Source organism: Aquila chrysaetos, chromosome 5, assembly GCF_900496995.4.
Source record: "Aquila chrysaetos chrysaetos chromosome 5, bAquChr1.4, whole genome shotgun sequence".
NCBI lineage: Eukaryota > Metazoa > Chordata > Aves > Accipitriformes > Accipitridae > Aquila > Aquila chrysaetos.
In genome coordinates this window covers 61,467,517-61,492,604 of record NC_044008.1, presented here as the reverse complement: position 1 = coordinate 61,492,604, position 25,088 = coordinate 61,467,517, and the positions used below count along the sequence as shown (strand labels likewise).

The following is a 25,088-nucleotide window of genomic DNA, read 5'->3' as shown; positions in this document are numbered from 1 at the left end:
GGTTTGAGTAAGGGCTGTCAGTGCCTCCACAGCTGGGAGTTAATGAGGTCTTCACATGAGCAAAAAATGGGTGTGAGAAGCAGCAAATTGAAGCTGCGGGTAATTTGTGCTCTGCACTGGGCAGGGGTGGCCCAGCAGCACAAACTGCCCTGGGGAAGCTGGACATGGGGCGATGCTGGAGGCGGGGGCTGATCCTGCTGGTCCCTGCTCTTCGCCAGGCGCTGGTGAGTGGCTGGTCCCATCTGTGGGTCTGTCTCACTCCCCGCTGGGGCCGTGCTGCCTCCGAGCCTCAGCCCCCGATACAGCGAGCGCCGCTAGAAACGCTCCTGGGCTGTCGAGTTTGATGTGTCACTGTGATAACAGAGAAGGATCATAATTTAGGTGGAGATAAAAGGTGGTGGGAGTTTTATTATTCAAATATAAAATAACTTCCTCCTTTCAAGCACGCTGCACTTCCTGGGTATTGTATGGGGATAAATCAGAGGGAGCTGCGGCGCGTGTGCTCGCAGGAACCAGCTTTTAGTTGTACATGGAACAGCAGTTGGGACCGAACCATCCTGGCCGCAGCCGCACGGTGGCTGCCGGAGCTGCCCCCGGCTGCGGTGGGAAGCTTTCAGCCCCACATCGTCCAGCTCCAGTGCTGATGATGTTGAAACTGCCATTTGCAAAACCTTCAGGAGTTTCTGGGTTTAAATTAGACGAGCCAGAAGCCGTCTGACCAAATGCTTTTGATGCTGGCATGTTGAGAGGTGCCTCGATGGACCTGGTGGGTGAAGCAGGGGGAGAGGCAGCGTGGGCAGGGTGGGCGCCTGTCTCGGGTCCCTGCCGCGGTCCCTGCCACAGGCTCTGCCACCCCTTATTTTAAAATCTGATGAGTCCCAAAGCTGTGCGAGGTGCTGCTTTCCCAGAGGGCCCTGGTGAAGATCAGGGTGCTCTAACCTGGTGCGATGCCTGGTCCTGCCTGCGGGTGCAGGACTCTGAGCGGGTGCGCTCGCCTGCAGAAGCCCGCAGGAGTGCTGCATCATCCCCAAGGGACCTGCAGCGCATGGGAAGGGCAGCCCCGGGCTCGCCATCCCATCCCCTCCTGGCGGGCAGGGACCAGTTTGGGGGAGGCACGGAGGCATCTCCCCATGTTTCTGGTCCTGGGGGGACTCAGCCAAGCTCCGGCTGTTGGCATCAGTGGAGCGTGGGGAGGTGAATGCACGTGGCAGCATTGGGGAGGTTTGTCCCTGTGGCACCGGGAGCACTGGGGCTGAGAAAGGGCTTTCCCACCCCTCCCGTCCCTGTGGCCAGGACAGCGGGGCTGGGGAGCGAGTGCTTGGCAGTGCCTTGGCATGGCTGGTGATATTCCTGAGTCGGTGTTTAAGGGGGAGGATTTCCAGACTTGCCAATCTGACGAGCTCTTTTCACTGCTGTTTGCAAGGGAAGGGATGTCAGAGAGATGGGCATAAAGCAGAGAGGCGTAACTACCCGCACAGTTTAAGAGACCAAAAATTTCTGGCAAATTTTCTATCAGAATTCTATCTTGTTGCCAACAAAAGCCTTTGGGGGTGGGAGGGAGAAGAAAGGGGGGTGAGAAGTGAAGGGCTGTCGAGCTGCTGTAGCTCCAGACGCGTCCCGCAGACAGAGGCGAGCCGGCAGCCTGGCTGCCCGGAGCTCTCACCAGCCTGCCTGCGGCGGGACGGGGAAGGGGTGGGAGAGAGATGATGGTGTGTTTTACCATGAAAAAGGCTCCATAAAGAGGAAACTTGTCTGCAGGATCAGCAATGAAAAGATATTGCACCTAAAGGATCCTGAATAGAAGTGAAGGGGATGCATCTTCACAGGGTTGCAGCAACAACCAGTTGCTCCCCAAAAGGTGAAAGAGCTGTTTCTTTCAGGGCTCTGGCATGGCCCCAGGGCAGCATGGGGTCCCCAGGCTCTCCCTTCTCCTCTGCAGGACCCAGGCAGGCTGAGCGTCCTCAGACGGTGTTCCTCAGGCTGTCACCCAGTGAGACACGAGTCCTGGGTGGGCATGGTGCTGGGTGGGGGAGCTGAGTGTCCATCCGTCCATGCTACCTGCACCGGCATCACGCAGGAACAGTGACTGGCTGTGCCTCGGCTCCCCTGTGCCCCGGTTTCACTGAAAGCCTCCTGCATGCATTGGGAGGTCCTTCTGCTTAACACCCCTGGGCCTGATTAGGAGTGGGAAGGGGACGAGAGTAAAGGTGCTCGAGGAGGGGGAGGACAGGGGAGAGCTGGGAGGGGTAGGGGTGGGAGACGTAGCCCTGTTTTGGGGAGGTGTGGTGAGCGGTACCCGCCGTGTTCAGCACAGGGATGGTGATGGTGCTGGGCTGCCCGGCTGCAGTGGGTGGGTGCCAGCCTTGCCCTGGTGCAGCATCCCCCTGCCCCTCCCTGCCTGCAGCCCAGCATGGGGGCAGGTTCCCACACAAGCTCCTGCCTGCATTGTGGTGCCCGTCTCCGTTTTCATGGCATGCCGGGGTCTGTGCTTGCAGCCAGCTGCTGCCTGCTGTCCTGGGGAACAGTGGGGTGCATGCCAGGGAGCAAGTGGCTGCTGCAGGTTGGGTTTGGGGTTCTTGTTTTGCCAAGATACCTGTTAATTCAGATCCCTCGTTAAACCTAACAGAGGAGCCGATAATGTCAGGATGAGCTTTTTCTAGTGGGTTTCGTTTTAGCCCAGTTATTCCGGGCAGTATCCGGCATTGCAGCGTGGTACCTGTTTCCTAGGAGACCGCACAGGAGCAGCACAAACCCCAGCCGACGCGGGCTGCCACCGCGCACAATTAACACAAATACTGTAAATGTCAAGGGAGGCTAAATATAGTCCTGCGCCGAGTCCTCTTACACCGTTGCCCATCAGAGCCTCCCGGCTGGAGCGGTGCGAGCACGTGGGACCAGGGCTCTGCCCAAGGTCAAGCCCCAGGCAGCAGCGGGGTTTTGTTTTGGTGCCCGAGGGTGCTCGCTCCCGGCACAGGCGGGGATGCAGGCAGCCTGGTGCCGGGTCCGGCTAAACATCCTTGCTCATCTGCCCCTTGCCCCGGGTAAGGGTTGTCCCCAAGGAGATCGCTGCAGGCTCGGGCCTGCAGCCTCCTGGTCCTTGGTGGGTTTAGGTTTATCTGAAACTGGTGTTTGCCCAGCAGGATTTCCCCTCGGAGCATTTCTCAGCCCCGTCCTCACCCGCGGCATGGCTGCGCTGCCGTGCCAGCAAGGAGCAGCTTTTCTCCAAGCACTGAGGGCAGCACATCTCGGCCGTGCTCCTGGTGTTTCAAAATATTTTTTTTAAAATTGAGCGACTTGTAGTGGATCATAAAGTGCTTTTCTAATCGCCCTGTGCGAGTGAGCGGTAACCTCACCCTCTCTTTGCTCCCGCAGCATTACTTTACCGTTAATTTCAACCACGAGAACCAGAAGACCCTGGAGCTGAGGACCGAGGATGCCAAGGACTGCGACGAGTGGGTGGCAGCCATAGCTCATGCCAGGTATCGCCCTCTGCCAGCACAGACCCAGGGACGGGGGTGTCGGAGGCAAGGCTGTGCCCGAGGACGGCTGTGGGCAGGGAGCCGTTAAGCCAGGCACTGCTGGCAGGCAGAGCAGAGTGCTTTTGGCCCCCAGCCCTCTGTCAGGGACCCTTGTGCCAAGCAGGAGGCTGCATTCAGACATCCCCCCCAGGCCCCGTGCCTGCCCATCCCCGTCCCCATCCCTGTCCTGCGTGGGGCAGCCACCCTGGCAGGCTGGCGCTGCCTGTCCCAGCCTTGTGCCGGAGGGATGCCCGATTCACCGTTGGCTTCAAAGACCGTTGGGAAGGATTTCATCTGGAGTAGCAAAAATGGCCAGAAACGTTTTTCCAAGCTTGTCTTTCTGTGCTGTGGGAATGCTAGCACAGCCCACTTCCCCAGGGGAGAGCGGTCAGGAGCTGGCACGGCACAGCCACATGTCTGGCGAAGGAGGGTGCTGGGCTGGTGGTGAGAAGTGGGGGGCAGATGAGTTTTGTATGCAGGAAATTAGAGAAGTATCATCTGCTGCAGCACCTTAAGGAGAGCAGATGTTCATAAGAGCTTGTGCCACAAGTGTCCTCCTTCTTGTTAAACTTTTGGGATGTGGTAGGTGACAGGCGTTTGGCCATGGTTTTATATTTTTTTTAGTCTTCTACCATTTCCTTAAAATTTGCATTGTCTTTTCTGTTTGCACCCTTGTGGGGAACCCGAGTCCTCTCCAAATTGGTCAGTTCTGAGTAGCAGCATCCCAAACTGCAAGAGCCATCTCCCGGTTTGTTCACCCTGCGGGTACCCCAAGCCGGAGGGGCAAGGGCGGCACGTAGGCAGCCGGGCAGGAGAATGCCCCCCACATACAAACTGCAGTATGCAGACACCTAATTTTGTGTGCACATCCTGGGGGGGTGCATGGCAGCAGGTCTGCGGGAGCAGAGATGCTCATGGCCGTGTCTGCCTCTGCCTGCAGCTACAGGAACCTGGCGACGGAGCACGAGGCACTGATGCAGAAGTACCTCCATCTCCTGCAGATTGTGGAAACGGAGAAGACTGTTGCCAAGCAACTCCGCCAGCAGATCGAGGACGGGGAGATCGAGATCGAGCGCTTGAAGGCCGAGGTGAAGAACCTGGTGTCGCCCCACGGATGTGCTGCTGCTCCCCGGGGTGACCCGCGGGCTGCGGACGGGTGGGCGGCATTGCCGCGCTGGCAGGGACCAGGGGACGTCGCAGCCGGTGTATTTACGCTTGTTTTAATGACATTAGGCTGACCCCTTCTCTTGCAGAGAGGGGTGAGGGCATCGCATTCGTTGGAGGTTTTTCTTGCAGGAGTTGTGCAGCAAGCGGCCGTGGCTGTGCTGCCCGGCGCGGTGCATGTGCAGGGCTCGGTGGGGTCCCCTGGCCCTGGGACACTGCCACGGCAGGGAAGGGTTCACTCCAGCAACGAGCGCTGGGGAACGGGCTGGTGAGCCGGTCCCTTGGGTTCAGGAATAGGTGTTGGGGGAGGGATGGAGACTCCTTATCTTATGATTTCGCCTTCCTTACTTTCATCCTAGATACCTTGATTAGACCCCCTCTGCGTGCTGTGTGCCTGGTGGTGACATCTGCCAGGCGGTGCAAAGCTAGAAGAGTAACTGAAAAAAGGAAGAGGCGTCTGTGGCCTCAGGAGGGATCCTGTGCCAGGTGCCAGCTGCATAACCCGAGTACATCAGGGAATTAATGTGCATGGTGCTATAAATGAAATGGACACTTCACTAAGAAGGGAGAGTCTCTTCAATGGGAGCAGCCCATAAAACCTGTTGCCCATAGCTTGTCCCAGAAGCTCTCGCAGCAGTTTGCTGTTCAGTAGTGTGCGACGTTGGGTCATAGGAAGGGTGACACGACACGGGTTATGGCAGACAAAGCAACAAAATGCAAAAATGACTCAGCAGACAATGCCGAGGGAAGCTTGCGTCTCTAAGCATCCAGGGAAGAGGATGCTTGGAGGCGTGGGTCTGCCCCGTGCTGCCTGGCCTCCGCGTTGCACAACTGCAGCCGGCCCTGGGTACCCTCTCTCCGCCTGGGTTTCAGCTGCTGGTGGGTGTTGGTGCCAGCGGTGCGGCGAGCGGTGGGGCCGGTGGGCATAGGGCACCCCAGAGCCAGTGCTGCTGCCGGCCTCGTCCTTGTGTCTGGCAGGGAGGGTCGGGCAGAGGCTACTGGGAGCAGATCCTGCTGGGCTGAGATGTCAACCCTGAGTCAGTCAAAATCCCAAAACTGCCACAAAGGAGGCAACTGCAGAGACACTGGGGGCAGGAGTGATTTGGCACCTCCTTATGGTGGTCTTTTCCTTAAATTTTGAACTTTTAAGTTAAAAAGTGCAGGTTAATAGCAATCCCTGACCATGAGTCGGGGTATGCTGAAGGCTGCTTTCAGTCTTGGGGAACTAGCGAGCTGCAAGCCTTTCCCAGGAGCAGTTTCGGCACTGCTGAATTTGTGCTCTCCGACAGAACAGGATCAGCCCCAAAACCGCCCTGGCCACAGCCTGCGGCACCCGCTCCGTGAGGGGGTTTCTCCTGGTCCAGTACTGGCCAGGAGCTCCCCGGGTCCGGTCCAGCCTCCGAGTCAGGGTGAGCTCCACTCCCCCGAGAGCGCGGCCGGCGTAAGGGGCAGGGGAGGCGAGCAGCAGCGGTGGGGTCATGAGCATCCCAATGAGCTTTCAGTCAGGGGAGGTGGGAGATGTGTTGTGAAGCCTGAAATTAGCTGAGGGGTCGGGATCAGAGATGCCGGCCAGAGCTGCAGCCCATCCCATCCCCTGTGCCCAGGTACTTCTGATTTTACCCTGCATTGGGTTTTGTTTTTTCACTCTTCCACATGCTTTGAAGCAGACATCAAATAATCAGCCTCTACTTTAATGTGCAAATTTCACTCACTCAATTTAAAAAAAAGAAACCAAAATAAAACCATGGCACTGGCAAACCCACTCCATGGGTCCTGGCCGAGATGCACCTGGAGCTGGCTTTGGTGCTCGCAAACACTTTGATGCAGAGGGGATGCGGGGGATGTTTGGTGACTTGAGGCTCCATAGGAAGTCCCAGGGAGAGGAAAAAATCTCTAAAGACTCTTCTAAAATCTAATCCCATGGAATAAAATGGGGTGAAACCGCTAGATCTGTGTAGGAGCTGAATCGGTGCCTGTGAGCCCGTGGCTGCTTTCTCTGGTGTGTTGCTGCTCCTGCTGAGGCCGGCGAAGCTGGGGGTGGCTCGGCTGGGAGAGCAGGGATGCTGGGCGGCCGGTGCCCTGGCAGTGCCGGTGCAGCCAGCCGAGTCACGGCCGGGTCACACTGGCAGCATGCCGTCAAGGTGGCAGCAAACTCTGCTTCTGCCAAACCACCCCTTCACCAAGCGGGGCCAGCTGGCTCGAGCTAATCCCCAGCCCCGCGCCCTGCCTCCGGGCGCCTGGCAGTGAGAGGGGCAGTTCCTGGGAAAACACCTTAATTTTGAATGTTGGGAAGTTCGGGTCTCTTTGGGAGACCTGGACACTGAGAGGCAGCTGTTGAGCTTCGTTCAGACATGGTGACTGGACTGACCCACCACATTTTTAGTTTCTTATGGCATGAAAACATGTAGTTCGGAAGAGGCATTTCACTTAAAATCTTCAGGATTTTGTGGAAGTCACCTCCTTTTCCCAGGCTGTGGCAGTGCAACAGAAGCAGCTTTTGCCTCTGTCTGCTTCCCCTAGCAGCCATCTCTTCTTATCCTTTACTTTGCTTTCCCTCCTAACCACCCAGACACCGAAAAACCAACATGCGCTTGGCGGGTATTGCAGTTACTGCTGCTGTCAGTTCCCAGTGTCACTGCGAAACAGAGTCTCCAAGTAAAAAGGATCTCAACTCCTTTCTCTCCAAAACTTTTTGGAAATTACTGTTTGAAAGTTATTTTCTTATTTTTGTTATTTTCTATAAAATCAAAATTCAAATCACATTTTTCCCAATTTTCATGTTCTGAATGGTACATTTTCTGTTTTCCTACCCTTTCCTGTAGCTTTATAAATGGTTGCGACCGTGGGGGCAGGGACATGGCAGTGAGCAGAGGAGTGAGAAAAAGTACAGGCGAGAAACAGTAAGAATGCAAATGCTTGAAGCTAACGAGATTCAATCCAATTTGTGTTGAAAAGCTGTGACTGGATGAGAGTTTGTCCCCGTCTGCAAGTTTTAGGGTGCAAATGACTTGAGATTTTCCTGCCATTTTCTCTCCAACTCGTGTTTTAATGACTCCCCCGTGAAGGCTTTCTTAGGAAACAGGGATGCGGTTTGCATTGGGTACCTGGCAGGATTTCCAGGTCCCCATCTCTGCGGCATGTTCGGTGGGTGCTGAGGGTGCCGGGGAGTCGGCAGTGCCCTGACGGCTCTGCAGCGTTTCTTTATCTGCTTCATCTACCGATCTCCCATTAAGACAGAATCAGCACGATAAGTCCCTGTATCTGTAGTTAAGCTGGAGGTGCTCGCCATTCCCTGGCACTGCGCCGCAGCAGGATTTGTCCTCGGCTCCCGGGATGCGCCGGGGCGGCCACTCACGCCCACCCTGTGCCCGCAGATCGCCTCCCTACTCAAGGACCACGAGCGCATCCAGGCCGGCCAGACCAGCGCGCCCAGCGATGATGACAGTGACATCAAGAAAATCAAGAAGGTGGGTGGTGGTGGGTGAGCGGCACGGGGGCCAGAGCCAGCGCTCGGCGGGGTCCCGGTGCTCGTGGTGGCACGGCAGACACGCTCCATGTAGGGCTGGCCGAGTGGTGGGCCTGGGGGAGCTGTCTGAGGAGGTGCCTCTGCTAATGGGGATTTTTAGAAGGAAAATGTGTTTTGCAAAACTGGAAACCCTTTGGTTGGTTGAGTTTGCTCTGCGGGGCACTCCCTGCTTTCCCCGGGTGAGCAAGGCATCCCTACCCGTGCTGGCTCACATGCAAACAGCACCTCTTACATCTCGCTCCTCCTGTGGCTGTGGTCACGTCTTTTATTTTTGTGAGGAAAAAGCCACTGCCCCAGCAGCATCCCTGCAGGGAGCAAAAGACCCCACAAGCAAATTGCTCCGAATACAGCACTCTTGGGGAGAACAAGCCGCACTTGCCAGCAGACGTGTTGTGCACCCTGCTCCCACAGGCAATTCCCTGAGCCCAGCAAGCACAGAGGTGCCTTGGCCTCCCAGCAGTGCCGCGGAGGGGACCGGCACTGCTGCCACTCAGGGAGCGGGTCCTGCCCTCGCCCAACCCCCAGGAAAGCCTCCGCCGGCCCTGGGCACCCGCTGCCCTGTGCAGGGGATGTGGGGTTGCACCCCACGGACTTGGGGCGGCACGCAGTGGCCGCACGCATGGACGGAGCTCTGGGCATGGACCGGGATGTGCTGCGGATGCTCATTTACATGAGGAAGGGTCGGAAGCTTTTCTAGGTGTCTTAATCCATCTCTGCATGTTTGGGTGCCCAGACACGTGCTGGGTCCAGGGGGGCTTTGGTGCCCCAGTTCACCAGGTGACTGGGACAAACTGGGTAGGACGAAGCACCCAGCAGGCTGGGAGTCTCTGTACACACACAGTCCTGCTGGCAGGAAAGTGCCTGGCATTGTGTCCGTGCCCAGGGAGGTCAGGAGTAAACACGGGATCCTTGCTTCTCATAGGAGTCTTCCACACATCTCTGTAAAAGGGAAAAGAGGACATTGTCTGCAATAAGCAAGTGCATTTAAATGAGTTATTGTTCGTTTCCCAGCCGGGAGGATTCAGAGCAGCACCGGTAACAGGCACCATCGTGCACACCTCAGCACAGAGCCAGGGAAAACTCACTGCAGAGCCACTGTCCCTGCACCGTGCCGAGCGTGGGGTGCCTGCCCGGCTTGTCAGCCCGGACCCTAACACGGCCGCTGCTCCCTCGGCAGGTGCAGAGCTTCCTGCGGGGCTGGCTGTGCCGGAGGAAGTGGAAGACGATCATCCAGGACTACATCAGGTCCCCCCACGCTGACAGCATGCGCAAGAGGAACCAGGTCGTCTTCAGCATGCTGGAGGCAGAGGCCGAGTACGTCCAGCAGCTCCACATCCTCGTCAACAACTTCCTGCGGCCGCTGCGGATGGCAGCCAGCTCCAAGAAGCCTCCCATCACGCACGACGATGTCAGCAGCATATTCCTCAACAGGTGAGCGCTCCAACAGCTCTGCGGCACTCCGGCAGAGCCAGCAGCCTCCGGGCAGGTGTTGGTGTCTGCAGCCCGCTGCCCTCCCCTGGGAATGGGTGTTGGGGTGCTCGATGTCGGTGGGCTCCCTAGGAGCCTGCAGCCTGGTCCCCAAAGCTATGGATGGAAGCTCACCATCCCCATGGGACAGCGGCACAAGCAGGCCACCGAGTGCTTGGCACTGACACGAGGAGGTGCTGTGGGGGCTGACGCTCCAGGTAGTGGGTCGGGGCTGCCAGGAGCCTGTCTGTATGAGGTCCTGGCTCTGGCAGTGGGGTAGACGTGTCCTTTGGCATTAATGGCAGCTCGTAGGTAACAACGGATGAGCGAAGTGGGGAGGGTGCAGGTCTCATGGAAGATGGTATGGAGGGGCAGGTGTAGCCTCTTCTGCAGCTGCGACATGGGGTCACAGCTGCTGCAAAGCGTGCCGAGAGTGGCCGTGCCTGGGTGCTGGCAGGGATGGGAGGTGGCACTCGCTGGCTCCAGCCAGGCCACGGTGATGCCAAGTGTGTCAGCGGTACGTGCCAGGTTTAATGGCAGCTGCAATGGCTCTGTCCCCTGGACGGTACTGACACCAGCAGCAAGTCTTACCAGCCAGGCCTGCCAGCCCTGGAGGTGCTGACCACATGTCCCTTGCGGAGGGGACCATCTCCAGGAGCATTGCTCGCGCCTCCTGGTGTTCGCTCCTGCACCTCTCCACGTCCCTTGCTGCTGCTGCTGCTGTGAGCTGCCCAGACTGCATGGGGAGCAGGGAGGGACCCAAACTGCAGAATCCAAATGCCAGTTTTCCCCCACATCTGGGCTTGTGTGAAGCCAGCATCTTGTCTTGGGCTGGTGCAGGCAAAGCAGGCACTCCCAAGCATCCCTCCTCTGCCTTGTCTCATCTCCATGGCCTGAAGTAGGTTCCTTGCCGTGAGGTCTCTTGGAGAGAGAGGTCAGCTCAGAGCTCCAGCCAGGAGCACCCTGTCCTGCCAAGGCTGGGGAGAGCAGGGGTGCCCTGGGTGGGCAGCAGCATCAGGGCAGGGAGGCAGATGGGCCTCTCGAAGGGCTGCACGCCCACCTGGCATCGCCCGCCTGCGGGAGCGGGGCTGCCCTGGCTTGGCACAGCTCTGCCTGCCATTGTGCCCTCCTCGGCAAAAGCTTTGGCCCATTCCTGCTCTGCCTGGCCCGGCGGGCAGCAGGAGTGGTCAGGCAGGGCTGGAGAGTGTGGGGCATGTCTGGGTAGGGCAGAGGCAGAGCTGCCTGGCCAGGAGAATGCAAAGGTGGTTTATCGACTGCTGGAAATCAAACAAACCCCATGCCTCACTGTCGGCAAGGGACAGGTACCTGCAGAAGACATCAGTCTCCCAAAGGGAGTGGAACCGATTGCCAAGGGGATTATTAATTAGCTCCCACCCTGCAGCTAATGGGGTCGGGGGTGTGCACAGCATCGGATGGCGGGTGCTGAGGGCAGGGGAGCCCACAGTGCTTTCGCCCCCCTGCCAGCACTGCTCTGTGGGGCTGGGCTGGGAGGGGCGGCCGGCTCATTCCCCCTCAGGAAGGGGGGTCTGGGCTCCCCTGCGTTTCGGGGTTGACTTCTGAGGGGAGCTTCAGGCTGCTCAGTTTCTCCCTCTCCTCCTCTGTCCTCATCCACCACTCCCTGTGTGCGTCTGGGGACCCTCTCTGTACCCCACCTTGTGCAGCCACCTCCCCAGCCAGTCCGAGGGCTCTCCTGCTGGTGATTTCATCTAATTACTCATTATTTGCCACTTGTTCATTTGTCTTTTCACCTCTCGGTTTATCTTTCAGCGAAACAATCATGTTTTTGCACCAAATCTTTTACCAAGGCCTGAAGGCAAGGATATCCAGCTGGCCGACGCTCGTGCTGGGTGAGTGCGTGTTGCCTCTTCACTGCGTTTCCTTCCCACTCGCCGGTAGAGCCGAGCCCGTGCTCCTCCTCCTCATGCAACTCAACAGGCATTTTGCTAACCGGCGGCAGGAGTGAAACACATTGCACAGCGCTCGTTCACGTTGGTCGCGGAGGCGAGGACCGGAGCAAAAAACCCCAGAGAAACCCAGTTCCTGCGTTCCTGGTTCTGTCGGGCGGTGGAAGGGGTGGGCTGGACCGTGCATGGGAGAGCTGATGCTGAAGAGCATTGCTGTGTCCGATTAGACCCTCAGCTGGCTCTCCAGGGTGTTTTTAAAACCCAAACTGGGCAGAATTGGGGCTTGCACAAGCAGCAAGAGGACCCGGAGGGTGCCCTGGGTGGGACCCTGGGGTGAGGAGGGTCAGGAGCTGGGGGGGCTGTGCTGGGACCCCGGGGCACGGGCTGGACCAGCACACCCACCTTCTCACCACCTCTCTGCTCGCAGCTGACTTGTTCGACATCCTGCTGCCCATGCTGAACATCTACCAGGAGTTTGTGAGGAACCACCAGTACAGCCTGCAGATCCTGGCACACTGCAAGCAGAACCGGGACTTTGACAAGCTGCTGAAGCACTACGAGGCCAAGCCCGACTGCGAGGAGAGGACCCTGGAGACCTTCCTGACCTACCCCATGTTCCAGGTGACTGCTGGTGCTGGGATCGGCCCCAGAGATGCCACCACAGCGCTGGCAGCGAGGGATGGGCTGGGTGGTTCAAACCCCAGCCCCACAGCAGGCGTCGGGTGGTGGGGAGGCAAAGCCTGGACGAAGATGGCCTGGGGCTGCACCCTGCGTGGTCCCACACTGCTCCTGGGACCTGCTCAGGCCATTGCTGGGCTCGTTGGTGCTGTGGGAGGACTCTGTGGGTGAAGCTGCTGGCTTCCCGATTACCCCACACCTCTGGGATACGGATGGGGCACAGCAGGGTTCAGAGCAAAACCCCCATGCCGTTCCCCCCCTCTTCATTAAGTTTTAGCACAAGGAGCTTTGAAGCTTTTTTAACCTCCCAGATTCGGGGGTCTGAGGCACAGTGTCCCCAGCCATGGTGTCCCCAGCCACGGTGGCTCTGGGACCAGCACAGTGTGGGCGCCCGCAATCCTCTGTGCCCCCTGCATCCCGCCCGGCCCCTGCACTGTGCCGTGGCTGATGGCCCGCTCTGCTCTGTTCTGCCGCAGATCCCCAGGTACATCCTGACACTGCACGAACTGCTGGCTCACACCCCCCACGAGCATGTGGAGAGGAACAGCCTGGATTACGCCAAGTCCAAGCTGGAAGAGCTGTCCAGGTCAGACCCACTGCTGCCCATCCCTGCTTGCCCCTGTCTGTCCTGGCGGCGGGGGCTACGGGACCGGGGGCAGCTCTTGCACCCGGGTGGTTCGGGCTGGTGGAGGGGCTCTTGGGCAGGCTGCTGGCACAGTGTGCTGCCCTTCTGGTGGGCAGGGAGAGGGGCTGAGGCAGGCAGACCCCGACCCACAGGGTTTGGAGAGGGTGCGGTGCCAGTGGGACCGGGTGTTCGTAACAGCACCCACAGGGTGAAGCCGGTGGAGATGGTGACGGAGGGCTGTGCTGTCCCCCTGGGGTGGGATGCAGAGAAGGTCAGTCCTTGGTTCTCTCGGAGCCCATCGGCCATTCCTGACAAGGATGAAATCCTTCGTGAGCCATTGGCATGGGGACATCTGCCTGCTCGTGCAGGGGGTGCTGTGGGTGGCATCATCATGGGGAGCTTGCCCAGGTGCCTCTGGCTGCCCACGTACCCTGCCTGCTGCTCAGGCGCAGGCAGCAAGCAAAGCCCTGCGCCAAAGGTGTCCTGCGCCGTTTTAGCTGGGACCTGCCCTCCCATTGCCCTTCTCTTCTGCGCTTCGAAGGCTGAGACGTTCCAGTGCTGTCTCCTGCCCTCCTGTGCCAATCCGTCCCTGGGGCCAGCAGGATGGGAGCCTGGCTGCTTCTGGCCGTGGGCTGTGTTTTCCAGGGCTCCTTAATGATGAAATATGAGGTTTGGAGGGCTGGGATGGCTCTGAAGGTCTGGCTCTGTCCTCCTCTGTCTGGCGTGGCTTTGTTGCTGGGTGCTGGTGGGGCTGCCCCACGGGAAGGGGCCAAGTGCCTCCAAGATCCCTGCAACAAGCACCCGGGAATTGGCCGCGATTCTCCGTTTCTGATCCTCTCCCTCCGCAGGCCACGGACCGAAGCGTTCTGTGTGTCCCGTGCCAGTGTATTGTGACGGCACCAAACTCACCAGTGCTCCTCTGCCCCGAGGCAATCCGCAAAGAGTTACCATCCCTTTTCCCACTCCTCAAGGAGCAGGGATGTTGGAGGGGGCTGGTGACGGGGGGGATCTGTCTGGCCTAAATCTGAATTTTGTGATTTCCAAGCAAGAAGCGCTCATGTTTCAATATTTAGAAATCTGGAGGTACGGTCCAGGCTGATGTGTAGGTTACCTCCTGAGCTCCCAGGTCTGTATAGATACAGATGACTACTGTAATTCCGTTGATATTCCTTTGGGTTTGGTCTTATGTAGTGCAGCCCCTGCCATGTGTCCAAAGGGATCTGCTGGTAAAAGTGCAAATCTCATCCGAGCTCCAATTTTCTCTTCTCCCTCCTTCAGGATAATGCATGATGAAGTGAGTGAGACCGAAAATATTCGAAAAAATCTGGCGATAGAGAGGATGATTATCGAAGGATGTGAAATTCTGCTGGACACCAGCCAGACTTTTGTAAGACAAGGTACTGTGTGTGTGTGGATGTCCCTCCCGTCCGCGGTTAATGCAAAGCCCTTCAGCCCCTGTCCGCCCGTCCCCGCATCCCTCTGTGGCGTGGTCTGGTGAGCTGTGACATTTAAATATATAACCCATTTCTGAGTTTTCTCTGCTCCAAAGCCCCTCACTTTCAGACAGTCTTGGCACTGCATTTTTTTGCATCACGGAGCAGAATGTGCATTTTAGCGGTTACTGATTTCCTACCACCAGAGAAGTAGCAGGATGCATCCTGACCTCCTGGGCATGTTCAGTCCCAGAGGAGCACCCATGCGATGTGGATGCAAGGGTGGGCTGGGGGCCATGGCTGCTGCTCACCTGGTCTCTGGGGCCCCAATAACTCACACAGCCGGTGGCTCAGGGGGCCAGTCCCAGCCCTGGTACTTGGGGACACACTCGCCATTGCCCCGCTCCGGGCACGCAGTGATGCCCCACTCCCGGGGACTGTGCCCTGCAAAGCTGTCCCTGATGCCGATGCCAGGGACGGATCTCTCCCCTGCATAGGGTCCCTCATCCAAGTGCCGATGTCGGAGAAAGGGAAGATCACGCGGGGGCGGCTGGGCTCCCTCTCGCTGAAGAAGGAGGGCGAGCGGCAGTGCTTCCTCTTCTCCAAGCACTTGATCATCTGCACCAGGGGCTCCGGAGGCAAGCTGCATCTGACCAAGGTGCGGAGGGTGGGGGGGCTTGGCAGCCCCCAGCGAAGGGTCTGGCAGCTGCTGGGCTTGGAGCAGGCGGGCGGGCGAATTTGTTTCACGTGGTCCAGATGCCTTGTCAGTGATGTGCAGAGCTCTGAGTCATGGGCAAAGATGAGAAATTGCAAGTTCTCGATAAAAGAAGTTATCCTGATTTGCAGCAGAAACCTTGACAATCTATTCAGTGAGAAACTTAAATTATAGCCTAGGTTTGTACATAATGCTTACAGTCTCCTCCGGTCCGCTCCCAAGACTCATGCTTTTGTTGGTGGAAGTTTTGCAGCTAATTGAGCAAGAATCTTACAGAAATTGCTCATTACTGGCATTAAATTATCAGTTTGAAAAATTACAGTCCATGGCAAAGAGTTGATAATTACAACAACAGACTTTTGGAAAATTTAATTTAAAGCTCATATTAAATAATTTATAAACAAATTAGTTGATTGGTTATACAAGGAAAACTGTGATATCCCAGCAGTCAGTAACTGCTTCTTTCCCAGTGAAAGCAGACGCTGCGCTGGCTGCGGGCTGTGTGTGCACCCACAGCGGTATCGCCCTGTCCCCATCCCCGGGGCAGTGGGCTGCGAGGTGGGGCGGGGGGCCGGGGCAGCCCCCAGCCACCCGGCGGGGGGATCCTGCCACTGAGCCCCAACTCCCACCCCTGCAGAACGGCGTGATCTCCCTCATTGACTGCACGCTGGTAGAGGAGCAGGAGAGCACCGACGAGGACGGTAGGTGCCCCCGCGGCCCCGTGCCGGTCAGACTCCTCTTGGGGCATGCCCAGGGCCCCGCTCAGCCCCCACCCGTGGGTGCGGGGTGGGGGGGTTGGCTTCTGTGTGTCCCAGCGGGTGCAGTTGCAGCTACTCCAGGACCCTCTTTGCTGAGGTTGCCAGCACCACCAGCGCAGCAGACCATCTCCCACTGCACACTGCAGGTGGTTTTGGGTTTTGCAGCGTGGTCACCCCATTGCCAGGGGGGACAAAGCCCTGACCCAGCAGGGCCAGGGAGGTGCCGGGGCTGTGGGTCCCGCTGGAGGCTGCACTTAACACCAGAGCCTTGGCACAAGGTTGCTGCCAGCCCCGGCAATGTTTTCCCCGGCTGGAGGCAGCTGCCGTGTTCCGTGGCTGGGGACCGATGGCAGCATGGTCAGTGCTGCCAGTGTCCCTGTCTGCACGTGGTGTCCTCCTGGGCATTGCTGCCATCCGTCCATGTGGCATAAAACCAACTGCAGCAGAGTTGGAGCAAATTCAGATGCTGAATAGATTCGAGGAAGTCATGATCTACTGGCTGGATTTAATTAATTAAGTAAATTATTTACTGTGAACCAAACAGGTGCACATTTATGCAAATCTGACCTTCCTGAGGCAGTCAGGGAGCATCACAGCTCAGTGCTAGCAAGTGGAAAAAGGCAAAGATGCTGGATGTCCTCAGCCGTGCCAGCTTAACTGCAGACTTGTGAGAAAGCCCAGGCTCCTTTCTCTTGTCCTTGTGACGAGTTTTCTAACACGTGCTGGGGAGCCAGGTTCTCCCCTGGCACACAGTGCTGGGGCCCCAGCAGCGAGGCCGTGCTGTGCTCGTGGCGTGCAGACTTTACTTTACAAACACGGAGCCTTTGCCCAGCAAACCTGTCGTGTCCTTGCTGCAGACAACCCACAAAATGAAACAAACTCCTTAAAACCTTAATAAAAGCTACGCTGGGGGAGAGAGGGTGGGAAAGTCTTTTCACAATCACTGTATGTGGTTTTTCCTTTTCCAAAGCAAAAGCATCAGGGCAAGACATTGACCATCTTGACTTCAAAATTGTGGTGGAGCCAAAAGATTCCTCATCTTTTACGGTTATCCTCGTGGCCTCGTCCAGGCAGGAGAAGGCTGCGTGGACCAGTGACATCAGCCAGGTAGGACGGACGCGGCAAGGAGGAGGTGTCGGGGCGCAGAGTGCCCGGGGACAAGCAGCCACCACGGGATTTCTGCTCAGCTGCCCCCATGCAGGCTGCTGCAGCGGCTTTGGGCACCCAGAATTAACACTTGGCATTTGCTGTGTGGCTGCAGTTCTGCTGCCTGCCCTTGGGCTGTGGCTGCAGCAGTAGTGCCCGGCTGGGTTTGCACCCTGGGTACTTTCCCAGCACCGTTGAGGTGCTCGCAACCTGCTGTGGGCTGAGGTCTCACTGCATCGGGCTGCTGTGAACAGCACGGGTGGACCACCAAGCCTTGGGCACCCAGGGAGGGCAGTTCCATGCAGTGGGTGACTTGGAGCTGTGGTGCACCAAGAGCCCGGCCATCACCGAAAACTTTCTGGTGTCTGGTAGCTCCAAGAGGAGGAGGTGGAGGAGGAAGGGGACACAGACGCAGCAGGTGGGAGCAGGGTCTGTCCCATCGGTGCTCTGCCTGCACATGTAGATCTGTGGTTTGGATTTCTCCTCTGACTCAGACATCTGGTACAATTTACATGTGCTCATCGTTTGCTTTATGCAAATGACTTTGAAGATATTTTTTCCCAGGTGGGAGGAAGAGAAAAAGTTATCCGTTAAATAGGGATTGCCTCCTGGCCACCTCTGTTGTACCACGTTCTTGCCTGAGTTGCCTTGCCAAGCTTCAGTCCTCAAGGAGAGCCATGGGCAGGAGCTGGGGTCTGGCCCCACAGAGGGAGGTGGCTCCCAGCCGCAGTCAGCCAGCAGCTTCTGGTCCCACTCTGCGCAGGGGCTGGGGCCAGTCCTGCCCGCACGGGGGTCTCCAGCCCACGGTGCTGCCCAGCAAAGCCCTGGGTGGTCAGCCAGCAGCAAAGGGACCGGTGCCATTCTGCTGCTCGCTGGGTCTCCCTCTGAGAGCATCCAGCAGCGCAGGCTGGGAGGGCAGTTTAATTACAGCGGTACAGGATGAGAGCAGGTTTCTGGCAATTCTCGCAATGCCTTTGTGTCTGCCAGCACAACCTGAGCCTGGGCCGGGTCCATAGTGGGAGAGCTGAGGAGCAGCTCCGGGTGATGCTTCCCCCAGAGCAGGGATGGAGGAGCATTATCATGGAGCTCCTGTTTTCAGGCGGAAGCTCTTGCCCTTCCCAGCCCTGGTGTCCCATCAGGAGCGGCAGATGCAGCTAGCAAGGATGTGTCTTGTCTGGATAAGACCAAGCTTGGGCTCTCTTATGGTCCAAGCCGGGCAGGCAGCGGGGCTGCCCTCGCCACCACTGCCCTCTCCCACCTCCCATCCATGTCTCTTCCAGTGCGTGGACAACATCCGCTGCAACGGCCTTATGATGAACGCCTTCGAGGAGAACTCCAAGGTCACCGTCCCCCAGATGATCAAGTGAGTGCTGCCACGGCTGTGTGCTGCGGAGAGCCCCGGGCTCTGCCCGGCCCCATGGCACAGCTCCCGTGGCAGCCGAATGCTGCCGAAAGCCCTGGGAGCCTGGCGGCTTTCCCATGTGCTCAGGCTCTCGGGTGTGCTGTTCCCAGCACGGTGATTAGGAGTGCTAATTATCTGGGAGAGGAGATTTGTGTGGGGAGGTGGGAAGGTGGAAGGGGAGAGCTCAGAGGAAAAAATAATAGTAGTAAAGGGAAGGGGGTGTGAAACCCCCAGAGGAGAGGGGCAGAGGGGGCTGTCATCCCTGTGGGTGCTGGGGTGCAAGGGCTGCCCCGGCCCGAGGAGGGACACATGTGGCACGAGGGGGGCCGGGCACAGCCGGTGGGATGGGGCAGTGTGGGGGGTGTCCTCACCACATCGACCACCCGCACTGCTGTGGGCCTGCTGTCACGCATGGGGAAGGGTCTTGGTTCGTGGGTGTCCCCCAGGGACAGTCCTTCCACGTTTTTTGCACGAACCTCAGCCTGTTGAGCACTGTGCAATGTTTCCACCCGCTGTGGGGTGCGGATTTCCTAGCTTTCCCCTGGGAGTATTCCTGCCTGTGTTTTATGTAGGGACAACCCATACAAACGAGGCTCCTTCGCTGCCGAGAACCTGTACTGCTTTCCATGGTCCCCACACATCTCGGGGGGGAAGCTGCTCGCACGAAGCAGCTCTTGGTTTCGTTCCAGGCTGGAACCACAGATATCTTGTTTCTCTGCAGGTCTGATGCCAGCTTGTATTGTGATGATGTTGACATTAGGTTCAGTAAAACGATGAATTCCTGCAAGGTCCTGCAGATCCGCTATGCAAGCGTGGAACGGCTCCTGGAGAGGCTGACGGACCTGCGGTTCCTGAGCATTGACTTTCTGAACACGTTCCTGCATTCGTACCGCGTCTTCACCACTGCCCTCGTCGTCCTCGACAAGCTCATCACGATCTACAAGAAGCCGATCAGTGCCATCCCTGCACGGTGAGGCTGCACGCAGCATCGCTTGCAAGGGCCCGTGCCGGTGACCTGTCCTGCCCCTGAAGGACCGGCAGAGTTTATGGAGTGGCTGCGGCATCACTCCTCTGTCCCAAGTCAGTCCTCTGCCCCCCAGACCTGCCTGGCCCTGGTGCCACCCCAGGGCTGTTTCACCTGGTCCCCATGAGTTGTGATACCTGCAAATCAGGGAAGCAGATAAACCCGAGCTCTGCGGGTGTCCCCACTCCTGCGAGGGCCAAGCGGTGGGAGCAGGGCAGCAGGGGCTCGTGCCGGCTGTGCTGTGCCCAGGGGGATGCCCTGGACACCCAGCGCTGCTGGAGCTGCCAGTGGGGGATCTCCACGACCTCTCAGGCAGAGTAGGTGTGAGTTCGGCCTTTCCCTGTCTCTCCACCAAGGTCCCTGGAGCTCCTGTTTGCAAACAGCCAGAACAACAAGCTGCTGTACGGCGAGCCCCCCAAGTCCCCCAGAGCCAACCGCAAGTTCTCCTCGCCTCCCCCTCTCTCCATCACCAAGTCCTCGTCCCCCAGCCGGCGAAGGAAGCTCTCCCTCAACATCCCCATCATCACAGGAGGGAAGGCACTGGACCTGGCTGCTCTCAGCTGCTCCTCCAACGGCTATGCAAGCATGTACTCCTCCATGGCTCCCTTCAGTAAGACCACCCTGGACATAAACAAACTGTACGTGTCCAGTAACTATCCCAATAAAATCCCTGATGAAGGAGAAGCAGCCTCAGAAAAGCAAGAGGAGTCACTGCCAAGCAAGCAAAGTAAGTTGCTGTGGGTTTGCAGGCGGGTGGGTGTCCGGCCCAGGCCGCCGGCAGGGAAGGGGCCGGTTTTGGTGGGTGCTTTGCAAGGGGTACAGGGACATGTGCGGGGGATTGGGCACACCGTACTCGGGGGCTTTGTGGCAGCCCAGGCCCGGGCTGGGGCAGGCAGCCTGGCTGTGTGCTGGCGAGGGGTGGATGCAGGGAGCCTCCAGCCCCACAAGCAGGCACGCAGCAGCCCCCCGTGCGCTGGGGAGATCAGTGGCAGTGGTGGTGGTGCTCCTGGTGATGCAGTGGCTTGTGTGGTGCGGCTTCCAGGAAGCTCAGCAATGGGATACTGGGGGAAGAGAGCTGGAGCTGAGCGAGTAAAGCACTGCAAAGGCCGCAGGTCATTGCCCCATTGAGCATCCCTCTGCCCCCCTGCGCTGATGTCCCTGGGCATGGCTTTGAGCACAGCAGTGGAGGACGAGGCTCCCCGCTGCTGTAGCCCCGCAAGACTGATTTGGCAGTGCAGACCCCAGGGACCCTCTGACTTTAGCACTCGCCGTGGCGTTTGTGGCTGTGGGCTGAGCTGCACTCCCCACCCACTGCGCAGGGACGGGCCCAGCACTCGCACTGCCCCATCTGCACTGGGATCACACTCAGCACCCAGCACCCCGAGCTGGGACCCACTGGCTGCGGGGCGGCTGCCTCAGGGCTGGACCCCTATGCAAGCAAGGCTGTGTGCACAACTCTGGCACTGCTAGCAGTTTCCCTGTCTTTAACAAAAATGGGAACAGGCTGCAGGCTCTCTGTTTGCACCTCGACTTTATCCTCTCCCTTGCTGCAGGTTTTGCGAGCACCCTCTGTGCCCTGGTGCCCAAGCAGGGGCTCCGAGAGGGGTGAAGCCGGTCTGTGGGGTAACCGTAGGTGAGGGCAGAGGACAGCCCAGCCGGAGGCGGGGGACAGGCTGCCCCAGCTCCTCCTGCAGCCCTTCGCTGGGTGATTTCCCAGTGCCTGTGCCCTGCGAGGGAGGTACTGCGTCCCACCCCGTTGCTGCGCATGGGGTGCAAGGGCTGGAGCTCGCCTGCGGTCCGGCTTGCTGTCACCAGCCCTGGGCAGAGCCTCCGAGCTGGTGATGGATGCACCATGCACGGCACAAAGAGCTCCTGCCTCCTGTGGGTTGTGTGCTGCCTGAAAGCTGAGTAAGTTGTAATAAAAAAACAAAAAAACCCACCCCAAAGAAACCCAAAGTAACTGTGGGAGTCTGTACCTTTCCTGTTCTTGGTTGCTCTGTGCCCAGCTGGAATGATTCAGACTTTAGGGAAATCTGGAAGAGCTAAAATGCGGCTGTAACCTGCATGTGTCCAGCAGTGATGGTAACTGGGTTCCCTGTTCCTCCCAGGCTCAGAGGTATCTGTAAGGGAAGAGTCGGACACAGATCCCAACCAGAGCGATGAAGCAGAAGCTGAAACTTCCCCAACAAAATCTCCGACAACTCCTAAGTCCATCAAGTGCAAAAATTCATCAGGTAACAAGTGAGCCAAGACCTGTCCTGCTCGGGAGTTGCCCAGGGCTGCCTGCTGCCCTTGAACCTGGCTGTGCAGAGCCGCTAAAGGTGCAGGTGTAAAACTGAAGCAGACATGAGAAGGAGCAGGACTTTATCCTTTATTTTCCTGCAAGGGGACAGGGAAGCACCAAACCCTCCACCCCTACTGCAGAGCTGTTCTGCGCATCTTACCAGGTCTTCTCACTCCTTTCCTCCCCTCTTGAGCCCGATCTGGTGCTTTAGGAGCCACCTATGCTGCTCGAAATGTGAGCCTGCACTGGCATCAAGCATAATTTATCTGCTCGAGTCTCCCCTGTAGCTATCTTAACACTGTCTATAGCACCGTGTTGGCTTAATTCCTGCTAAAGCTGTGCTGGATAAATTCTTGCAGCATGGTGGCATCCAAAGCTGCCCATTTCCTTTGCCCCAGCCCTGGCGGGGTGGAAGCCAGGTCTCCATGAGGAGCAGTCCCGCGTTGGCTGTCTGCGCCCACCACCTCCATGAGCCCCGTTCCCACCCTGCCCTGACCCAGGGGGGCTGGCGAGTGGGGGTCAGGGCTGCAGAAGGGGACTTGGCTGCAGCTGCGGTGGCAGCCCGAGTGGTGTTGGCTTTCTTCTCCCCCCCAGATTTCTCATTGTTTTCTTACAACAATGGCGTGGTCATGACATCCTGCCGGGAGCTCGACAGCACCCGCAGCGCCCTGTCTGCTGCCTCTGCGTTTGCCATTGCCACGGCGGGAGCCAACGAGGGGACCCCCACCAAGGAGAAGTACCGCAGGATGTCCCTCGCCAGTGCAGGTACCCTGCCCCAGGCCGCGGAGAGAGCAGGGACACGTTTTCAGGGTGCCTGTTTCCACCATGCTCGGCTGGATTTCCCTCCAGGAGCACCCTGGCTGGGACCCAGTCCCTGCTGAGGGAGCCCAGAGCACCCACAGTCCAGTGCCTCCCCTTTCCAGGCTGTGGTCCCTGGGAGCCTGGGCACAGAGGCTGCCCAAGGAACGTGCAGGTTGCAGGCAGCTCAACCCTTCGCACCCATGGCTGAGCACCCCGCTGCCTTGTAACGCGGAGCCTCCCCAGCACTTGCGTTTAAGAGGCAGTTTAGGGATGCTTGGGAAGAGGGCCTGCTCCTTCTAGCAGTGCTGAAAATACCCGTAAGCAATTCCCAGCGGACCTGTAGCAGTGCTAAGGGGTTGCTGGCAGTTTCAGGCTTTCCGACGGACCAGCGGAATGGAGACAAGGAGTTCGTGATCCGGAGAGCGGCCACCAACCGGGTCCTCAATGTGCTGCGGCACTGGGTCTCCAAACACTCGCAGGTGGGAGGCAGGGGGCCGGGTGGGGGGTCGGCGCCGCGGGGGCCTTTCCTCCCCACTGGTGTGAATTGGGCTGCGTGCTGTGTGGCTCAGCCAGGCGCCAGCTGGAAAGACAATTTGGCACTTCTTTTTTAATTAAGCAAATGAGTGGATGTGGGGAGGAGATGAAAATGGTGAAGCAGGGGAGCTGGGAGCCCCTGGCGCAGAGCCGTGGGCCAGGCGTAGGATTGCAGTGTTTGCGTATTTGGTGTGCAAAGGGATAGAGCCAGGATCCACAGTCATCCCCCTGGCTGGGCTTGGTGGAAGTGGAGTAACTGGGTTTGATTCCTGTTAGGGGGTTTCAGGCTGGGGTTAGGGTTAGGAAACCATGTGGCTTTCCTTGCTATCCCTGTCCCTCTGCAGCTGGTTGCTGGGGGCACTGGGAGCAGTTAAGTACTGGTTGACACTTGGAAGCCCTCATGCCTCTCCCAGGCCGGGTGATGCCAATGCAATGGTACAGAATGAGCCTGGTGCCTTCCTGGCTTGTTCCCTTTCGCTGGGCACTGCGGGCTGGGATTTTGCAGGGAAGGGGGAGCCTCTGCCCTTGGCCGAGCAGCCGCCCACGCTGGCACTGCGGGGTCATCAGTCTTGGCCGGGTTTAAATGGGCAGAGAGTGGAGCTGCTGGGAATCAATGTTACTCACATTATAGTACATTAACACTGTGACTGTGCCGGCTTTGGCAGGACTTTGAAACCAATGAGGAGCTGAAGTTCAGAGTGATTGCCTTTCTGGAGGAGGTTATTCATGATCCCGAGCTCCTGACCCAGGAGAGGAAAGCAGCCGCCAACATCATAAGGTGAAGGGCCGTGGGTGGGAGGTTGCTTTTCCTGGATGCTGTGCCAGGCTTTTGGCGGCTGCTTCCCGTTCTCGCCTGGGATAAGAGCAGGCACAAGGTCTCCCGGAGGGACTGTGCCCGCAGTTAGGCCCTGGGGCTCAGGAAGTGCCGAGGAGGAGGATGGGCAATGCTGGCTGCATCTGTCTCCCCGGCGCATCAGGACCTGATCGGGGGCCGCGGGTGAGGTGTGACCCCCCACCCTCGTGCCTGCACACATGCAGGCATGGCCAAGGTGTGGAGTTGAACCCAGTGAGCACGTGGCCCTTCCCACTGTCAGCCAGTGGGACGGCACTGCGTCTCGCCACGGCCAGGGGCTGTGGGCATCTCCGATGAGCTGGGCAGCTCTGGCCACCCAGGTGCATGTCCACCCCGTGCTGGGGCCAAGGCAGCTGTGTCTTGCTGCAGGAGTGATGCATGTGGGGCCAGCTGTGGCCTCGGTCAAGGATTGTTTTTCTCTTTAAAATGGGAAGTGGGACTTAGAAGCATTCTTATGCACACCAAGTGTTTAATCTGTGAAAAACCACAAAGTCATGCTGCAGCTCCATTGGAGTTTTGCAGGTCTGATGCTTTCCCAGCCAGAGTAATGCTGTCTGTTCATGCCATAGGACCTTGACGCAGGAGGATCCAGGAGACAATCAGATAACCCTGGAGGAGGTTGTACAGATGGTAAATACCCTTTCCCTTTGTCACTCTGCCTAGTAGCTCAGCATGGTGGTAGGGGAACAGCTAAAGATCCCCATGCTCTGGCACACCTGGCTTGGTGGAGAGCAGTTCTCCAAACCTGCTGTCCGGGCGTACGGGTACAAAGCAAGGAAAGGTTTTCCGGGGACAGGGCCAGCTGTAAGCACAGCTGGATCTGTGGCAGACAGAGGCAACACTAATCCAGCCCACCAGCTGTTTAGGTCTTCTGCACTGTCGGCAGGATGGCTGGAGTGGGCATGGAGACGCACCTGCCTGCTGACCCCAGTGCCTGCCCGAGGGATGCAGGAAAACCCCACAGATTTCCACCATGTCCTCTCTGTCCCCAAACCTGTGCCAGTGCTGCTGCGCACTGGTTCCAAGTGACAGGCGCTGGCCCAGCTGGCATCGGTGCTGCTCCCCCAGGAGCATAGCCCTGGGAACGTGCAATAGATTTAAAACTGTCAGGGTGGCTGCAGTGCATTTGCTGCCTTCCTGCATTAAAAAAACCCCGAAGTATGCTCCCAGAAAAACCCAAGAGCCACTTTAAATTGGCCTGGTGCACCTGAAACAACAGCTGCTCTGTCCCCTGG

At 58.3% G+C, this 25,088-nt stretch overlaps 1 protein-coding gene across 3 annotated transcripts in view; it reads left to right on the top strand.

Moving 5' to 3' along the window:
• RASGRF1 (Ras protein specific guanine nucleotide releasing factor 1) overlaps positions 1-25,088 on the top strand; it is a 44,059-nt gene that overhangs the window by 9,734 nt on the left and 9,237 nt on the right. The window contains exons 2-20 of one of the 3 annotated variants that reach the window (XM_030015175.1): positions 3,373-3,479; positions 4,459-4,606; positions 8,057-8,149; positions 9,386-9,639; positions 11,464-11,543; positions 12,028-12,221; positions 12,755-12,864; positions 14,182-14,300; positions 14,834-14,994; positions 15,689-15,752; positions 16,780-16,916; positions 18,236-18,318; positions 19,118-19,327; positions 19,738-20,108; positions 21,490-21,615; positions 22,260-22,430; positions 22,833-22,945; positions 23,666-23,778; positions 24,423-24,483. In XM_030015175.1, coding sequence (XP_029871035.1) covers positions 3,373-3,479; positions 4,459-4,606; positions 8,057-8,149; positions 9,386-9,639; positions 11,464-11,543; positions 12,028-12,221; positions 12,755-12,864; positions 14,182-14,300; positions 14,834-14,994; positions 15,689-15,752; positions 16,780-16,916; positions 18,236-18,318; positions 19,118-19,327; positions 19,738-20,108; positions 21,490-21,615; positions 22,260-22,430; positions 22,833-22,945; positions 23,666-23,778; positions 24,423-24,483 — 2,715 coding nt within the window. Of the gene's footprint in view, positions 1-3,372; positions 3,480-4,458; positions 4,607-8,056; positions 8,150-9,385; positions 9,640-11,463; positions 11,544-12,027; positions 12,222-12,754; positions 12,865-14,181; positions 14,301-14,833; positions 14,995-15,688; positions 15,753-16,779; positions 16,917-18,235; positions 18,319-19,078; positions 19,328-19,737; positions 20,109-21,489; positions 21,616-22,259; positions 22,431-22,832; positions 22,946-23,665; positions 23,779-24,422; positions 24,484-25,088 lie in introns of all 3 variants that reach the window. The other 2 variants (XM_030015174.1, XM_030015173.1) reach the window with 2 other exon arrangements.